Below are 20,670 nucleotides of genomic sequence, written 5' to 3'. Positions count from 1 at the left end.
CAGTGACATCACTGCTTCCACATCTATACTGCACCTGACTACACCTGCTGTCTATTCCTACACTGATATCACTGCTTCCACATCTATACCGCGCCTGACTACACCTGCTGTCTATTCATACAGTGACATCACTGCTTCCACATCTATACCGCACCTGACTACACCTGCTGTCTATTCCTACACTGATATCACTGCTTCCACATCTATACCGCGCCTGACTACACCTGCTGTCTATTCATACAGTGACATCACTGCTTCCACATCTATACCGCACCTGACTACACCTGCTGTCTATTCATACAGTGACATCACTGCTTCCACATCTATACTGCACCTGACTACCCCTGCTGTCTATTTATACAGTGACATCACTGCTTCCACATCTATACTGCACCTGACTAGCCCTGCTGTCTATTTATACAGTGACATCACTGCTTCCACATCTATACTGCACCTGACTACCCCTGCTGTCTATTCATACAGTGACATCACTGCTTCCACATCTATACTGCACCTGACTACCCCTGCTGTCTATTCATACACTGATATCACTGCTTCCACATCTATACTGCACCTGACTACCCCTGCTGTCTATTCATACAGTGACATCCCTGCTTCCACATCTATACCGCACCTGACTACCCTGCAGTCTATTCATACTTTGATATCACTGCTTCCACATCTATACCGCACCTGACTACCCCTGCAGTTTATTCATAAGCTGATATCACTGCTTCCACATCTATACTGCACCTGACTACACCTGCTGTCTATTCATACACTGATATCACTGCTTCCACATCTATACTGCACCTGACTACCCCTGCTGTCTATTCATACAGTAACATCAGTGCTTACACATCTATACTGCCCCCTGACTACCCTTGCTGTCTATTCATACAGTGACATCAGTGCTTACACATCTATACCGCACCTGACTACCCCTGCAGTCTATTCATACACTGATATCACTGCTTCCACATCTATACCGCACCTGACAACCCCTGCTGTCTATTCATACAGTGACATCAGTGCTTACACATCTATACCGCAACTGACTACCCCTGCTGTCTATTCATACACTGATATCACTGCTTCCACATCTATACCGCACCTGACAACCCCTGCTGTCTATTCATACAGTGACATCACTGCTTCCACATCTATACCGCACCTGACTACCCCTGCAGTCTATTCATAAGCTGATATCACTGCTTCCACATCTATACCGCACCTGACTACCCCTGCTGTCTATTCATACAGTGACATCACTGCTTCCACATCTATACCGCACCTGACTACCCCTGCTGTCTATTCATACAGTGACATCAGTGATTACACATCTATACTGCCCCCTGACTACCCCTGCTGTCTATTCATACAGTGACATCAGTGATTACACATCTATACTGCCCCCTGACTACCCCTGCTGTCTATTCATACAGTGACATCAGTGATTACACATCTATACTGCCCCCTGACTACTCCTGCTGTCTATTCACACAGTGACATCACTGCTTCCACATCTATAGTGCACCCAAATACACCTGCTGTCTATTCACACAGTGACATAGTCCAAAAAAGTGGTCTGCACGCAGACGAGAATAATGGTGGTGCAAGTGAAAAAATAGGTCAGTGACTCTGAATCAATATATCAAAACAAATTCACTGCATTCATAGGTTGTAATGCAAAAAAGTGAACAGTTTATTAAAGCGACTGTGAAATCATATGACGTTTAGACCCACCTGGCTGTTAGTCAAGAGTCGCTTAAGCACAGTCATTTTAATAAACTTTTCACTTTTTTGCATTACAACCTATTCATACAGTGAATTCACTGCTTACACATCTATAGTGCACCTGACTATACCTGCCTGTCTATTCATAGTGACATCACTGCTTACACATGTGTAGTGCACCCAACTACACCTGCTGTCTATTCATACAGTGACATCACTGCTTACACATGTATAGTGCACTCAACTATACCTCCTGTCTATTCATACAGTGACATCATGGCTTACACATCTATAGTGCACCCAACTACCCCTGCCGTCTATTCATACAGTGACATCATGGCTTACACACCTATAGTGCACCCAACTACACCTGCTGTCTATTCATATAGTGACATCACTGCTTACACATCTATAGTACTCCTGACCACACCTGTTGTCTATTCACACAGTGACATCACTGTTTACACATGTATAGTACACCTGACTACCCCTCCTGTCTATTCATACATTTCTTTCACATACACATTTATCTACATATACTGTCCATTCATACCGTAACATCACTGCTTACACATCTACGTCTGATTATACCTCCTGTCAGTTGAGTGACATCAGTGCTTCCAGTTTTGGACTGGGGTGTCTGGGACCTACAGGGGGATTTGACTCTAGAGGCCCACGCTACAGCTATATGCAAATACCTGTTAGCCACTATCCCCATTATGGTGGAGCGTCGACTGTAAAATACAGGCGGCTCCTGCACGTCTCCTGTGTGCACATCATAACTGATGTATAATTACAGTAGTTTGCAGTAGAGGGTCTTTGGTGAAAACAAGTTATCACCGATCCACAGGTTAAGTTGGTGATAACCTATTAATCGGTGGAATCCGACCAGTGGAAACTGCACCGATCGGGAGAATGTGGAACTTTTATCGCTGACAGGGCACTTTTATCCCCATTATACAATGTAGAGGCGGCAGGTGGGATGTGTGACCAGAGCTCCATTCATCCTCTGTGGGGTGGGATGTGTGACCAGAGCTCCATTCATCCTCTGTGGGGTGGGATGTGTGACCAGAGCTCCATTCATCCTCTTTGGGGCTTCCAGAAAAAGCCAAGAGCAGCGCTCGCAGCCACTGAGGGTGGATCAGTTGTTGAGTCGGACACGAGCTCCAGTGTAATAGAGATAAAAATTGCACATTTTGCCAATCAGTGGAGGTCCTAGCAATCGGTCCCTTACTGATGAATAAGTTGTCACTTATCCATAGGCTACGTGCACACGTTTAGTATTTGGTCAATATGTTACATCAGTATTTGTAGCCAAAACCAGGAGTGGGTAAAAAAATACAGAAGTTGTGCCCTTGTTTCTATTCTACTTTTCCTCTGATTTTACCACTTCTGGTTTTGGCTACAAATACAGCTGTAAAATACTGACAACATACTCAACTTGTGCACCTGGCCTACAAAAGGTGATTACTTGTTTTCAGCGCAGAACCTCTGTAAGTGCATATTTTCTACAGTGTAATAATCACAGGACAAGGAGGGGTTACATTTTCAACTATTTAATCTCTATTGGAAATAAAGAATCTTCTCCATATTTATATCAGAGAGAAAAAGTGACCTTCATACACAACACAATGCACTATACTAGCTCCAATAATACCACATACAAGGGAGAAATACCGCAAAACCATGAACAGGCAATATATTACCACTACATAGTGACCAAATACAACAACACACAAGGGAGAAATACCGCCACACAGTGACCAGACCACACAGTGACCGAATAATACCACATACAAGGGAGAAAAACTGCAACACTATGACCAGAACACATGACCAAATAATACTGCATACAAGAGAAATACCACCACACTGTGACCAGACCTCATGTTACCACCACATAGTGTCTAAATACAACCACATACCAGGGTCAAATACCAATACTCCATGACCAGACCACATAGTGACGGAATAATACTACAATAATGATCATAAATAAAAACCACAACAGTAATAACACTAATATAACCATCAGTGCCAGTATACACAGGTGCTCCGTATAGAGCAGGGGTCTCAAACTCGGCTGGGTATATGGGCCACACATAAAAAAAAAAAAATATTTGGGGGGCCACATTCTTTGCAGGACAATGACATTTTTAGTAATATCATATATTTTTTTCTATACACCATAGGATCACTTTTTATTTTCATTCTTTTTGTTGTTTAATATGTAAATAGCATTCATCGTATGGGTTAGTTTTATAACTTTTAGTTGCTATATAAAAAAAAGCATTGTTAATGGTAAAAAAAAAATGTTTCCATGCTTTATTTAGAATTTACTTTTTTTAATTTTTTTTTTTACATTTTATCCCATTTTTGTAAGTAATATTGTTTTACAAATAGCACCATATAGTAATTTTGACCAACATCTTATGGTAATTTTCCAATGGGGTCCTCATGTGCCCCATCCTTGTCTCCATCCTGTAGTAATGTACCCATCCTTGTCCCCATCATGTAGTAATGCCTCCATCCTGGTCCCCTTCTTGTAGTAATGTGCCCTATCCTGGTCCCCTTCTTGTAGTCATGTGCCTTATCCTGGTCCAGTTCTTGTAATACTATGCCCTATCCTGGTCCCCTTCTTGTAGTAATGTGCCCTATCTTGGTCTCCTTCTTGTAGTTATATGCCCTATCCCGGTCCCCTTCTTGTAGTAATGCCTCATTCTGGTCCCCGTCCTGTAGTAATGTGTCCATCCTGTAGTAATGTGTCCATCCTTGTACCCTGTAAGAATGTTCCCATCCTGTAGTAATATGCCCAACCTGCTCCCCTTCTTGTAGTAATGTGCCCGATCCTTGTCCCCATCCTGTAATAATGTGCCCATCCTGTAATATTGTGCCCATCCTGGCCTCCTTGTAGCAATGTCCCCATCCTTTAATATTGTGCCCATCCTGGTCTCTTTGTAGTAATGCACCAATCCTGTAGTATTGTGCCCATCCTGGTCTCCTTGTAGTAATGTGCCCATCCTGTAGTATTGTGTCCATCCTGCTTTGCTTGCAGTAATGTGCCCATCCTGTTGTATTGAGCACATCCTGGTCTCCTTGTAGTAATGTCCCAGTCCTTTAGTATTGTGCCCATCCTGGTCTCCTTGTAGTAATGCGCCAATCCTGTAGTATTCTGTCCATCCTGATCTCCTTGTAGTAATGTGCTCATCCTGTTGTATTGTGCCCAACCTGGTCTCCTTGTAGTAATGTGCCGATCCTATACTATTGTGTCCATCTTGGTCTCCTTGTAGTAATGTGCCCATCCTGTAGTATTGTGTCCATCCTGCTTTCCTTGTAGTAATGTGCCCATCCTGTTGTATTGAGCACATCCTGGTCTCCTTGTAGTAATGTCACAGTCCTTTAGTATTGTGCCCATCCTAGTCTCCTTGTAGTAATGCGCCAATCCTGTAGTATTGTATCCATCCTGATCTCCTTGTAGTAATGTGCTCATCCTGTTGTATTGTGCCTAACCTGGTCTCCTTGTAGTAATGTGCCGATCCTATAATATTGTGTCCATCCTGGTCTCCTTGTAGTAATGTGCCCATCCTGTAATATTTTGCCCATCCTAGTCTCCTTGTAGTAATGCACCCATCCTGGTCTCCTTATAGTAATGTGCCCATCCTGTAGTACTGTGCCCATCCCGATCTCCTTGTAGTAGTATGCCCATTCTGTAGTATTGTGCCCATCCTGGTCTCCTTGTATTAATGTGCCCATCCTGTAGTATTGTGCCTCTCCTGGTCTCCTTGTAGGAATGTGCCCATTTTGTAGTATTGTGTCCATCCTGGTAGTATTGTGGCCTTCCTGACCTCCTTGTAGTAATGTGCCCATCCTGTAGTACTGTGCCCATCCTGGTCTCCTTGCAGTAATGTGCCCATCCTGTAGTAATATCCCCTTATATGCCATTCTTCATATACACATTAAAAGATTCTTCTCACTTGTTCTCCGTTCCCTCGGCTTTCTGTTCCCTTCTTCTTCTTGTGGCCCACAGGCCCGTGGACCCTGTGATGATCGCGGACGGTGCCCGCAGTATACAGCACTTTATTTAATTTGAATGAACTGCTGGCGCCATGCTGAACTCTTGGCAGCTACAAACCAATGGCAGACGCCGGCCAGAGTCCAGCGCTTGGTATCATTTCACTACTTCAGCTGCTGGCCTGTGATTGACCGGTGGCTGCCTTAGGTATAGCTGTAGAGAGCTGTGCGCGGTGCAAGCAGTTCATTCACATAAAATAAAGCACTGACTACTGTGGGCACTGGACGCGATCATCACTGGGTCCATGGGCCTGCGGGCTGCAAGAAGAAGCCCGAGGGGCCGCATGTTTGAGACCTCTGGTATAGAGTGTCAGTGTACTAGTAATACAGTGACCTCTCTAGTTGAAGTTATTCATATTCTCTTTTCCTCTTCATCTGTCGGTGACCGCCATCACTTCTTCCTGACATGACTCGACTACAGAAAATAACAGTCACCTATAGCTGATTGCTTCCAGAGCACATTCCTCACTTTTTCCACAATTTCTACACTACAGCAGACTTTTGTTCTCCACATTGAAGGCAGTATCCTCAAAATTAAATATTACAGCAGTAATAATATTTCCTAATGTGCCCCTACAGTTATTATGTCCACCATTTGCTACCATAAACAAATAATGTATGTTCCTCATTCAGGCCTCATATAGTAATAAAGTCCCCCATCCTGGCTACCTTTAGTTAATCATGTCTCCCCTCCTAACCCCCTGTAGTTAATAATGATTCCCATCATGGCCCCCTTTTTTTTTAATAATATCCCCATTCTGGCCCCCTGTATTTAATAATGTTTCCCATCCGGGCCCCCATCTTTTTTTAATAATGTCTCCCATCCTGGCCCCCTTTATTTAATAATGTCTCTAATCCTAGGCCTCTATGTTTGCCCATCCTGGGCCCCTATATTCCTCTGACCCAGGCCCCTAAACTGCCCCATCCTGGGCCTCTAAATTGCCCCATCCTGGGCTCCTATATCCACTACCCTGTCCATTCACAGAAGGGGAACAAAAAGATGCTTCTCACATTCCTGCGCTCCTCCGGCGTCCTCTTGCGCCTTCATATCCGGCACGGTCAAATGGCCACCCCACTTATCAAAGGTTGCGCGCTGACTTCAGAGCATGGCGCATAGCAGTCATGTTAAAAGATGGGATGTAGGCACACATATATGCATACACAAGCAGATAGGCACACATGCATACAGACAAACACTGACACGTGCACGCAGACGAGCACGCGGCACTCGCGGCCGCGTATGTTAACTGTGACATGGCCGGGGCGTCACATGAACAATTGAAGGCGCAGTGCAGCCCCGGCTGACATAGAAACTGGAGGCCCCGCGGCCTCGGCACTGCCGCTGGTGAAGCTGCCCGAGGCCCCCTGCCTTAACCCAGCCTATAAGAAGCACGGGAGGCCCACTGATAACCTGGGGCCTACCAGGGGATCCCCCTTTGCCCCGGAGAGCCAGTCCGACCCTAAGTGCTTCTATTTATGCTATCTCTTCATACTGTTACATCTCTGCTTCTGCACCTGACTGCACCTGTTATTTATTTATACTGTGACATACTGTAACTGCTTCCACATCTATGACTGACTATATTTGCTATATATGCATACACTAACAATGCTGTCGTCTGGCTATATCTGCTTTTGCTCATTCATATAGTGACATCACTGCTTCCATATACACATCTGACTTCACTTCCTATCCATTCAAACATTAACAACACTACTTCCACCTAGACAACAGGTATAGCTAAGTCATACATGTATATCTGACTATATCTGACTATATGCACTTACACTAACATTGAGGCTTTCACATCTACATCTGCCCAACTAAGATTTCAGCACATGAGACTGTTGTGACTAGCTCATTTGTGCAGTTATATTCCTAAACAATTCCAAACATGGGAACTCCATTGATTGCATTGCATCTCTTAATATTATACAGAACATTAAGTCAACCCGCTCTTCCCATTCTTTTTTTATTCCAATAGTACACTCAAGACTTTTTTTTTCTGCTTCCTCTCTCAATACTCTTTCACCCCCAAAATCTAATAGTTGGACAAATCTGCATGACCCCTTGGTCCTGCTGAGGGTTTTGGCTTTGCCTATTGCTGTGCATGATGCATTGTCCCAGCAAAATACTAGGAAGCTTCTGGGGTACCTGAGAAATTGGTCAAAATTGATCTTAAGCAGCCAAAACATTCTCACAAATGTGTCATATGATTACCGTAACTAAAACATGGTGGTCATTTTATAATTATCTGCTATATACCATTCATCTATATACATATATTAAGGAGTTTTCCTTAGTCTGATCTAATAGAAGTGGTAGTCACTATAAATGGTAACATGTATGATTCTTTAAAGACCTGGCACAATCCTTGGGGGAAAAAGGAATATAACAAACTCTTCTGGAAACTAGTTTATGTCTTTAATACCCATGGAGAGTCAGGGATTTCCGAGGTTGGGTAAAGTTTCACCAACCACTAATATTGGATAGATAGCTGTTTATCTTTTATCTAACATAGTGTACAGCTTTCTTCCATGGAGCTTTCCAATAGAGTCTGGCTGAGCATGGGTCTTAAGGCCCTGTCACACACAGAGTTAAATCTGCGGCAGATCTGTGGTTGCAGTGAAATTGTGGACAATCAGTGCCAGGTTTGTGGCTGTGTACAAATGGAAGAATATGTCCATGATTTCACTGCAACCACAGATCTGCCAAAGATTTATCTCTGTGTGTGACGGGGCCTTTAGTTACATTCAGAGGCGTTAACTCTTAGGGGTACTTTGCACACTACGACATCGCAGGTGCGATGGTGGTGGGGTCAAATAGAAAGTGACGCACATCCGGTGTCGCTGTCGATATCGTAGTGTGCAAATCCTTTTACATATGATTAACGAGCGCAAAAGCGTCATTATCGTATGATCGGTGTAGGGTCCGACATTTCCATAATTTAGCAACAGCGACGGTACAACGTTGTTCCTCGTTCCTGCGGCAGCACACATCGCTGTGTGTGAAGCCGCAGGAGCAAGAAACATCTACCTGTGTCCCGGCTGCAATGCGAAAGGAAGGAGGTGGGCGGGATGTTTACGTCCCGTTCATCTCCGCCCCGCCGCTCCTATTGGCCGCCTGCCGTGTGACGTCGCTATGACGCCGCACGACCTGCCCCCTTAATAAGGAGGCGGTTCGCCGGCCAGAGCGACGTCGCAGGGCAGGTGAGTGCATGTGAAGCTGCAGTAGCGATAGTGTTCGCTACGGCAGCAATCACAACATATCCCTGCTGCGACGGGGCGGGGACTATCGCACTCGGCATCGGAAGCATCGGCTTGCGATGTCGTAGTGTGCAAAGTACCCCTTAAAGTGAACCTGTCATCGAATCACAAGCAGTTCTGGGTGTATATTGCTAATCCCTGCCTAACTGTCCCAGGCTATAGTAGCATACATAAAGAGATTTTTAGAAAAAGTATTTCTAAAGATCCTCTATGTTATGCTACTGAGCGCAGGGACTAGTCGCAAGGGTGTTAGTTCCTGCGCTCATTCTACACTCTTAGTATGTTAGTATGCCCACAGGGGCATGCCAACATGCTATTCAATGCCCATTGCCTAATGTCATCATCAGCAGTGACAAGCATACTTGTTCGTTGTCACTGCATCACCTGGGAGTGCGCATGATCAGAAGACCGCACTTCCGGTCATGCGCACTATAAAACCGGGTGTATGCGTCCCGGCTTCATAGAGGTCTAGTGCGTATGACCTGAAGTGCCGCGGACTTCTGATCATGTGCACTGATACGGTGACAACAAACAGGTATGCGCATCACCGCTGATGATGACACTGGACAAAGGGCATTAAATAGCATGTTAGCACGCCCCTGTGGGTGTGTTAACATGCTAAGAGGGTGGAATAAGTGCAGGAACTAACGCCCTTGTGACTAGTCCCTGCGCTCATTAGCATATCATAAAGGATCTTTATAAATACTTTTTCTAAAGATCTCTTTATCTATGCTACTAGATGCATTGACTGTTAGGCAGGGATTAGCAAAATGAACTCAGAACTGCTTGTGGTTCTGTGTGCATATTGCACCTGACAGGTTCCCTTTAACATACCAGTCAGCTTTCTCCAGTTCTATACAGTAGGTAGATGCTCACCTCCCTCTCAGCTACAGACAGGGTTTTAATTAGTCCTGTAAAATAACAGTCCTCCACCATCGAGGATTGGTAGTTTACATAGCAGCTTTCCTAATTATGGCTCTAACTTTCCTGAGCAGTGTGCTTGTTCAAATATCTTTTAATCTCTATATGTAAATATAGTCAGAACAATGTGGACTCAGAACTCACACTCACAAACCATTAATAAGTAGCAGCAGAATTAAGCTACTCACCAGAACAGTCACTCAAAGAGGAACATCTGACCACAAGCAACTAGGAAGTAAGGAGAATGTGAGCTGAGTACTGCTCGCGAGTACCCTTTTAAGTTAAATTCCCTAACAAAATGCTTGTTTTAGCTTTAAATATTAATTTAATTCTCAAATCTGCTCCATCAAAGTAGTATTTTTGTATTGATAACTTAATTATTGGATTTCGGAAGGTACTAGTTTTCCTTGTGGAGATCCAGCCTGGTGTAGAGAGCACTAAAGCAATGCTTCTAGGGAAAAAAAGGTATGCAAATTAGTTAGTGGTAGAAAATCATGTCTCTGGTGCCCCGTATAGATAGAGTCTTAGGTATAGTTATGTCACTTGTCTATGCTCTTATCAAAGTCAAAGAAATGCCAAGAGGAGTTTGCATTTCCAGGACAGAACTCTTCAGGCACTGTCACATTGACAGCTCTCTAGCTCTTAGCAATTGCTCCAACCCCCCTCCCCCCCAAAAAAAAAAAAAAAGTTATGACTACTATGTATAGAAAAGTTTAATAAATATTCAAGTTGGATGGCCACTTGTGTCTATTGGGACCCCAGAAGCACCTGTTTTACTTTGGGACCTACATACAACGGATCCCTTGCTATATAAAGAAGAAATATTAAAAATATGATAGAGTATCGCTTGAAAATACTTCAATATTTCTCATAGTGTCTGACAGGGAGAATGTACTTTTGATGTCTAGCTGATATCTCTATAGGCTAGATGGGCCCCATGTATAAAAGAATAAAAAAAAAGAAAGTTGGTGCAGGCAAAAATGAGTTGAGTTGTCTATAGGAACCAATCAGATCATTGCTTTTCTAAGATACATAGGAAAAATTATATCTAAATTCTGATTGGTTAACATGGTCAACCCCTCCACATTTTGTGGGCACTACTTTTTATACATGTGGCCCTGTGTTTTGGGGATCCGTTCCATGTCTGAGTGTAGGAGACTCATAACCAATAATGCGCACCCCTCTTCCCACTTCAATGACCACTTTAGTACATATTTTGGTGAGAGGAGTGGAGGAGCCCAAGCTCTGCATGTGCCAAACACTCCTAACGTAAAATGGCTGCTTGTTTCCAAATACAGTGCATTTGGTTTGACTCTTGTTTCTCCAATGGAAAACACATAACTGCTGGTTGGGATGAAGGAGTCAAGAGGGCTCCCGCTGGTTCTTGAGTATGAAAGCTGGTGCAAACAAAAAGGTGGCGGAGTTGCCCATAGTAGCCAATCAAATCTAACCTTTTTGATTTCCAAAAATTAATGAGTGGAGTCTGATTGGTTGCTATGGCCAACACCTAGCCCACCGCTCCACTTTGTACAAGTCTTCATACTTGAGGCCCACAGTGTCTCCTCACTCTGCACCCTTTTTCCTGACTTCAAACGGGCCCCAAGTATTAACGTAATGTTCACTGGTTTCAAATGCAAAAAAAAAAAAAAAGAAAATTTAAAAAAAAAATAATACAACAAAATCAGAAACAAATAAATAAAATTATTGTAAACTCATGATAGCTTTTATTATATTATTTTGCCTACTTTTCTGACTGACCGGGCTCCACCTAGAACTTATCTCTTTCTCTATTCCTGGAGGACGTGGGGTTTTAAGGGAGAATAAACAGACTATGGGGAAGGCTTATAAAAACTAGTGCAAATGGAAAGAGTTTCCCACAACAACAACAAAAACCAATCAAACTGCTTTCTCTTAAAAAAAATGGCTGTGACCTGATTGGTTGGTAGTTTTTTTTAGAAATCTACCCTGTTATCACTATTTGCAGCTTCGTTTCAAAACATTTTCGCCCCATAATAATTTTATTTATTTATTTCGCTGCTCAAGAAGTAATTAATGCGCATAAGCCTGTATTTACTGGGTCTCCACTTTCCCTCCCCCTTTTCAATTTATAGGACAACTTTATCAACCTCAGTTTTCTGCGTTTATTCCGAGCTGCCCGTCTTATTAAGCTTCTGCGACAAGGCTACACTATTCGTATCCTTCTGTGGACTTTCGTCCAGTCCTTCAAGGTATGTGTGTATAAATTATTATATATATATTATGCTCTCATGGTAAAGGTAGAATTGAACGGTGATGGCAGCCACACTAAAGGAGTCGTAAGAGGACGAAGGCGGTCGCAGTTCTCTCTAAAAACATTACATACTGTATGTAATCAGGTACTTGAACTTCCAGGATCAGCAGATCTTTCTGGTATGGGATTTCCCCATTTATTAAAGTTCACTTCCGATAGTTGTTTCTTATCTTGCTCCTCTCTTCCTCTTCACAGGCGCTGCCCTACGTCTGTCTGCTGATCGCTATGCTCTTCTTCATTTATGCTATCATCGGCATGCAGGTCAGTCTGGTCTGTAGGTGCAGCGCTGTCATGGTGGAAACACAAATATATAGCACACTGCTGCGGCTTTCAGGTTGTCTCCGGTGCTATTGTCTGTGCTAGTAGATGTAGGTTCCACCTTAATCTATTAGCACCTCAGAAAACAAGTGCTCCCCAGATGATTTCTATATAATGTCTGAGCAAGCAGCTATGCCATGAAAAACTGCTAATATAAGTACTGCATGTGTACAAGCTGTTGCAATGTCTCAACTCACTCTCTTTGTGGCAGATATAGCTGCTTATATTCTAAAGGCTGTTAAGGGGGCGGAGATGAGCGGGACGAACATCCCGCCCACCTACTTCCTTCCTCATTGCGGGCGGCCGCAGGTAAGGTGATGTTCCTCGTTCCTGCGGTGTCACACATAGCGATGTGTGTTGCCGCAGGAACGACGAACAGCCTGCCTCCTGCAACAGCAACGCTAATCGGGAAAGGATCGACGTGTCAATGATCAATGATTAGGTAAGTAATTTTGATCGTTAACGGTCATTCCTGCGTTTCACACGCAGCGACGTTGCTACCGAGGCCGGATGTGCGTCACGAATTCCGTGACCCCAACGACATCTCGTTAGCGATGTCGTTGCGTGTAAAGCCCGCTTAAGTCTCTAGTTGTCTGCTCTATGACGTAGCAGTATGCTATCAGTGTTATAGCTGATATTTGATCCTTCAGCCTCCTGTGCTGTTGTCCATTTCCCATTCCACTGAGCCACAGTCAGATTCGCTCGCTGTTCTGGTTCTGAACACTTTGTCTCTGTGTTGACACTTTGTATGTTCATTGCTTTTCTGACATCAAGTGTTTCCTATGGTGTAATTTAGTCTCCTCAATCCCCGGCGGATGTAACTATTTAAAGCCTCCCCAGGATTCCATTTCCCGCTGGTGATAATTCTGAAGTGGACCCTGCTTGGAACTACAGCCTGTCTAGTGTTGCTTCTCCTGGCAGATTGTTACTTTTGGTTTTCTATTATATTACTCTGCACCTTCCCCCGCATTTTTAAGGAGCTACATGGAACCCCCAATGGCTGCTTAGGAAGCAAAAGTCCGAGTGGTCATCAGAGTCATCCAGTTAGGGTTGTTATTATGTGAGCAGGGACCTTTAGAAACTGCGCAACTGAGACTTCTAGTCGTATGAGGTGCAGTATTTTTAAGTAAGACCTTATGTTATGTTATTTTTCACTTGTGCACCTTAGTGTGCATAACAATAGAAGTAATGTTTATTTTACACTCCCTGCTAGCACTATTTATGGCATATTTACTATTCACTTTTATTTAGGGGCAGTTTGCAGATTCTTCCTATGAGGGTCTTCTAGTACAGTTTATGATGGCCAGTGTTCTGGTCCTGCCTACAAGAACTATCACCTAGTGATATAATAATAATAATCTTTATTTCTATAGCGCCAACATATTCCGCAGCGCTTTACAATTCAGGAGGCTCATATACATATACATATCATATACATAAACATATACAAACAAGTAACAATTATAGAAGATACAATATTTAAAGGGAAAAAAGGGAACCCTGCTCGTGAGAGCTTACAATCTACAATGAGATGGGGGGAGGGGCATGGTACAAGTGCTTATTTACAATAACAATCCAGCCATCTCAAGGAAATGGAGGATAATGGCTTCCTGGACCAATAGGCCAGAGCCTTGAGATGCATTTGGGTGCCATGGAGTTTGACGTGGGGTTATCTTCTGAGAAGTTGTAGAGGGATTAGGTGAAATTAGTTTGGCTAGGGAGTGTGATAGGCCGCCCTAAAAAGATGCGTTTTTAGGGAGCGTCTGAAGCTGAGTAAGTTGTGATTTGTCCTAACTTCTTGGGGTAGAGCGTTCCAGAGGTTTGGTGCAGCTCAGAAGAAGTCTTGGATTCGGGAGTGGGAGGTTCGAATTAGTGTGGATGTTACATATTTATGAGGGTCAGCCTGCCGTTGGCTCTACTTATGCCTAGAGGTACTTAGGATGTTTTTAAGCCAGCATGTTCTTTACTTATGGATGTGGTTTATTTTGAAAAATACTTTTAAAACCTCAAGACAATTTAAACTTAATACAGAAAAGGATGCAAATATAGTTTAGAGCCAGTACGTTTGGTATATGCAGTATGTTCCAGCATTGTCATCTCAATATATGTTCAGCCATGTCTGACCCTTTCCACCTTGCCACACTTCCTTTCTCATTTGCAGGTCTTTGGAAACATAGCCGTGGATGAAGAAGATGATGACACGGCTATAACAGAACACAATAACTTTCGTACATTTTTCCAAGCTCTCATGCTACTTTTTCGGTGAGAATTCTTCTTAGAAATAGCTTGTTCTATACTAGGATATAATTTAAAATATATTTTCAGGAGACTGGTATTTTATAAAGTTGAAGTGTAATACAGGTTGCTGCAAAAATATATCTGAACAGTGTAAATGTAGTGTTTTGTATTATACAATGAATATTCTATGCATACGAAGGACCAGGGGGCACTCATTACGGGTGGAAGAAAAGCAATTTCGGCAGCTTAATATGAAAGGGTTCTTTACAGTTAGAGCAGTCAGACTGTGGAATGCCCTACCACAAGCGGTAGTAATGGCAGATACCAAAACAGCTTTTAAAAAAGCACTGGATGATTTCCTCAGTACACAACATTGTGGGTTATAGATAATTTAGTGACAAAAAGATGCATAATTAGTGGAGAAAGGTTCAACTTGATGGACCTAGGTCTAAATATATAACATAGGTCTAAGTATATAACACTGGATAATCCTAGAACGATAGTGAAACATCAGTAGTATAATATCTAACCTTGCTGTGTGCCTTGCTTTCTGCAGGAGTGCCACCGGTGAAGCATGGCATGAAATCATGCTGTCTTGTTTGAGTGGGAGGCCGTGTGACACTCAATCAGGAATAAAGGAGAAAGACTGTGGGAGCGAGTTTGCGTATTTTTACTTTGTGTCTTTCATCTTCCTTTGCTCGTTCCTGGTGAGTATTGCAGCACTGAGATTACTGTTAATATGTTTACAAAATGTTTGGAGAGCGCCGTAAATAAACAGTATCAGAGTTCTTACAAATCACAGTAGATTTAAGGTCTTGTCCATATGATGGGATAAAAAAAAAATCACGCAAGCCTTTTCTATGGATGTGCAAACTACACATTACCATGTTGTTGACTGTACGTTTCCTTGGGGTTTTCTGTCAGGTCCTCCTCCTGTTAAGTATATCTTCCTTCAGTTACAGTCTACCTTATTCATTTATTTGGGGAAAAAAAAAGTACACACACAGTAAACAAATTCAGATCAGAGATGCAATTTTGCACCCCTGTTGACATCTCTGGCGTCTGCTCTATTACCTTTTCAAATAGTAAACAAATACAACTTAGGAATTTGCTATTTGTGTCATTCTCGATACATTTCCTTCATCTATGCTTTATAACTCGGTACACAAACAGTAGATTTTTTTTCTAAATACGGCAACTAATCCCCACAGAAATCCCCATGCACACTTTGAGATGGATTCCGCTGTATGTATTGAAAACTCTGCAGTCAAAATCTGCCACAGGCTGTGCTTTCCGCAGATTTGGAAATCGGCAGCATGTGAGTGTGAATGGAGGATTTAAAACCTCCTCCATAGTATATGTTTATATACTGCAAATAACTGTGGATTTTTGGTCTGAAATCAAAGAATTTGATTTCACTGTAAAGTTGGGTCTACGCAGGAATATTGCATAAAAGTTGCAAGAGAATCAGATCTTTTGTTATGGATGGAAGCCCAACATATAACACTTGTGTGATCAAAAGCAAAGTTATTTCCCCAGTCTAATGCGGGCTTCACACGAGCCGATCTATCGTGCAATTACACGAGCGATCGTACCCACCCCCGTCGTTTGTGCGTCATGGGCAATTACTTGCTTGTGGCGCACAAAGTCGTTAACCCCCCAGTCACATGCACTTACCTCCCGGACGACGTCGCTATGGGCGGCGAACAGCCACTTCCTGAAAGGGGAGGGACATTCGGCGTCACTGCGACGTCACACAGCGGCCGGCCAATAGAAGCGGAGGGGCGGAGATGAGCGGGACGTAAACATCCCGCCCACCTCCTTCCTTCCGCATTGCCGGCGGGACGCAGGTAAGCTGTGTTCATCGTTCCCAGGGTGTCACACGGAGCGACGTGTGCTGCCTCGGGAACGATGAACAACCAGACGGTCAATTTTTTGAAACTGAGCGACGTGTCAACGATGAACGAGAAGGTGAGTATTTCTGCTCGTTCACCGTCGCACGTAGCTGTCACACGCTACGATATATCAGACGATGCCGGATGTGTGTCACTACCGACGTGACCCCGACGACATATCACCCGATATATCGTACCGTGTGACGCCGGCATAAGAGTGAGAGTCCAAGGTGCGTATGTATCTCGAATAGTAGTATAGCTGGCATGTTAGAGGTTATAGTCACAAGCTTTTGGAGCGCTACTGTTGATTTGGTGGAAACATGTTGTCATAGCTGTTCTCCCTCTGCAGATGTTAAACCTGTTTGTCGCTGTCATCATGGATAACTTTGAATATTTAACCCGTGATTCCTCCATTCTGGGTCCACATCATCTAGATGAATATGTGAGAATCTGGGCAGAGTATGATCCGGCTGCCTGGTGAGTCACTTGATCTACCCAATATAATACAAGATTTGGGATGGAAAAGGGGAGTGGATTAGTCAAATATTAAAAGTGATCAGTATCAGTCAATTTAATAAACATGAAATAGAAAAAGGTAAACAATAGATGGCTCATTGTTCGAATCAAGCAAAGAAAGAAGTAACAGAATCGGACGGAGACCCCATCATTATCCAAGAACTACCAAGATGACACTGAAGAAGAAAAAGCTCGGTTTGCCTGAATCAATAATGTAAAACAACAACAAACAGAAGTCAATAAGAGGAACAGCCGGAAGACTGTAAATGGAAGTAAATAGGGACCATTTGTGATAAAACATGAGCTTGAAACTCTCCAAATAAAATGAAAATGGGGTGTTCAGTAGAAAAACAGACTTAAGTAATGGCAAGATTTACACAATGAATAAGAAAAAAGTTGAACTTACATAGTAAGAGATGATAAAAATGGTGAATATAGAATAAAACAGCAGATATTAAAGGTTCCTTTCAATAGGCTGCTGTGAAAAAGTATGACAACAGTCTCTCCTCTTGGAGAAAGAAAACCACTGATCGGTAACTATCCTGTAGGTCAATATCAATCACAGGTACAGGTTAGATTTCTGGCCGGTTAGGTGAGATGCCACACCAATACTGGTGTTTGTGAAGATCCAGCTAGTGTCTAGAATCTTACCGGTAGTGCCTTTTGGCCCAATGTATTCTTTAGCTTTCAGGATATTGTAGATATTTATAAGATTATGGCTTTTCCCATTTTTGGATTTATCCTACATTTTTTCTTAGTTTTGGAGCGTTCCCCCTGTGTTCCTCTCCTAAGTGGTCAGGATTGGATGACTGAGGATGTAACCGAAATACTGAGTTACAATCACAGATTAGATGGTATAGGGGGGTGTTTATTGTGTAATGTTGTTTTTGTCTATATATGTAGAATCCGGTTTATATTTCAGGGACAGATCTCCAGAAATAGTATTGGCAAGATGAGTGTTTTTGCATTCCTCTGAACCGCCATAAACAACATCAAGCTGCTTCAGCTTTAGATCCAGCGCATTTAGGTTTACAATGATATATCATTATCACTCTTAATCAGTGATTAGTTTACAGCGAATATTTGGAATCACTGACCCACAGAGTATTTGCCTGGCTCCCTCTTCGGACATTTTCTGGTCCATGCCAGTGTAGATTCTGCATAACCTACATTGGTAATTCTCAACACCTTATAGCACATAGACAGGGACGAGCCATGGCCCATTCTCCAAGGACCATTAGTAGTCCAGTGTAAGTTCTTGTCTAAAGACCTTGGCAAAAAAAATGCAGACTAAGAAGCGAGATATATTCTTCAAGCACCGACCATTGTTACTCTTCTGTCTATCCATTGAGAATGTGGAATCCTGATGCATATGGAGTATGAGGTTTTAAGTTTAGCTTGTTTAGATTATCCAATGCGCAAGACAAAAGATTAGCAAAGACTTGTTGTGACTACATTCATCTTGGAGATCACGGAAGAAAGGAAATTACCTCTAATATGGATGGCCGAATAAGTAAGTCTGCTTGAGAAATCTCAGCAAGAACTATGTGAATACAGCAAAGTCAGGACACCTCCACTCTACAGAGGACGAAGAGAGGATAGCTGACCCCAAGTCACATACCTTGGGGCTACAAGATGTCCTTCACAGCGTCTGCCCCTGTAACTGTTTATATTATTGTACGGTTTTCTATGTGTTTTTCTCTCACTCCTTCTTTCCACCAATGTATTTTATCCATATGAGCGTTGGATTGTTTGTTTGTTGTTCTTATTCCATTCAAGTTTAGATTTTTCTGATCAGTAGACTGTTTGTACCCACTGTTATTCTATACACATTACTCCAGATGTATGCACTGATTTGTATGTTTGGATGCAGAGGTTGATTTCTCAAACTGGATGTCAAGGCCGAGAACTGACCTAGTGAAGTGGAAAAAGTCTTCCAAATGCACAGGAATAGGGGAGGGTATTCATTACGACAACCGTTACCGTACTTAAAAACAAAGCACTTCTCCCCTGCTCCCTTTTCTTAAAGGGATTTTCCCATACACAAAGTATCTTTTAATCAATAGATCTTGAAATATTAAAGGGATAATCCAAAACTCTGTTATTTTTTCCTATGCAGCTAAGTACGTACAGGCAGTCTAGTTGATAACCACCTGCCTGTTCTGCCCTGTGGAGATCTCTCCCAACTCAGGTGTCGATTTTCCAGCTTCTTTTGGCCATTTGTCAAGACAGCAGCTCTTCACCTCTGCTCTGTTGACTTGCTCTGATTGACAGCCGGCTCTCCGCAGTTAAGCTGTCAATCAGCATGACATTGGCGGTGACGCTCCATCGGCAGAGCAGAAAAGAAGATGGTCTGTTTACGTTACGTCACCGGAACAAGGAGAATCACCGGAGTTGACTAGATCTTAGACAAGAGGTACAGGCAGGTAGATAGCAGCTAAATGCAGCCTGTAAGTTTTAGCCCACTAAGAAAAAAGAAAACCCTAAGTTCCAGATAATCCTTTATTAAGTTCCACAATTGGATGTGTTTAAAAAAAAAAGAGTAATGTTATATATGTTGCCATGCTATGTGCTGTCTAATTTGATGTGTTCACTATGCAGAGCTGCAAAAGTTCATTATCAGCGCATGTAACAGCTCCTGGCTAGGGAAGGCAGCATAAAAGAGTATACAGACAACACAGCAGGGGTTTCTTTCTGTGAGGTAACACAGTTACCTGCCTGTTTGTCTTATCACAGTAGCGAGCATTACATAAGACAGAAATACTCGCTCCTGTGATACAAAAAAACAGGCAGGGAAATGTGACCCCTTACACAAATGAGAAGCTAAGAATCCCTACTGTGTAAGGCCAGAGTCTCACTTGTGAGAGACTAACGCGAGTTTCGCATCGCATCAACCACCACAGCCACACACTCTCCAGACAGGAGCGGGTCGGCTGCATGTATTTCTAGACAGCTGAGATGCTCCTGTCCGGACGGTGGGAGGCCGTGCCGGGTGATGCGATGCGAGACTTGCGTGAGGCTCTCACAAGTGTGACTCCGGCCTAACTGGTATATTCAATTCAGCTTTCTCCTCTGGCGAGGAGCCGTGTATGTGTGATCATTAACTGCAGCAGCTCTACATGGTGGAACACAGCAAATAACAGAGTACATTGCACATGCATATTTATAAGTTTTTTTCTGTCACAGGAACATTATTTTAGAACACATTCAATTATGGAACTTATTACTATTTGGAGATTTAGTTACTGGAGTTGGTAACCGAGCCACCACAAATCTGATATTGACAAAATATCCTAATGTAAAACTACTTCAACTCAGGATTTTTTAAGAATATTTGTAAATGGGTTTTCTAAAAAATTCAACCCTGTTATTCTACAAATCCTGCCCACAACAAAGGGGAACCAGTGTGTCTCGCCC

The 20,670-nt window shown here is 42.9% G+C and overlaps 1 protein-coding gene across 10 annotated transcripts in view; it reads left to right on the top strand.

Annotated features, from left to right (window-relative positions):
• Positions 1 to 20,670, top strand: part of CACNA1A (calcium voltage-gated channel subunit alpha1 A) — a 405,981-nt gene that overhangs the window by 254,213 nt on the left and 131,098 nt on the right. For all 10 annotated transcript variants that reach the window (XM_075346630.1, XM_075346628.1, XM_075346625.1 and 7 more), the window contains 5 exons: positions 12,108 to 12,224; positions 12,482 to 12,547; positions 14,766 to 14,866; positions 15,399 to 15,549; positions 17,087 to 17,214. In XM_075346630.1, the coding sequence (XP_075202745.1) occupies positions 12,108 to 12,224; positions 12,482 to 12,547; positions 14,766 to 14,866; positions 15,399 to 15,549; positions 17,087 to 17,214 (563 nt within the window). The remainder of the gene's footprint in view (positions 1 to 12,107; positions 12,225 to 12,481; positions 12,548 to 14,765; positions 14,867 to 15,398; positions 15,550 to 17,086; positions 17,215 to 20,670) is intronic.

The sequence above is a fragment of the Anomaloglossus baeobatrachus genome, chromosome 4, assembly GCF_048569485.1.
Source record: "Anomaloglossus baeobatrachus isolate aAnoBae1 chromosome 4, aAnoBae1.hap1, whole genome shotgun sequence".
Lineage (NCBI taxonomy): Eukaryota > Metazoa > Chordata > Amphibia > Anura > Aromobatidae > Anomaloglossus > Anomaloglossus baeobatrachus.
This window is presented reverse-complemented; position numbering and strand designations above follow the sequence as displayed.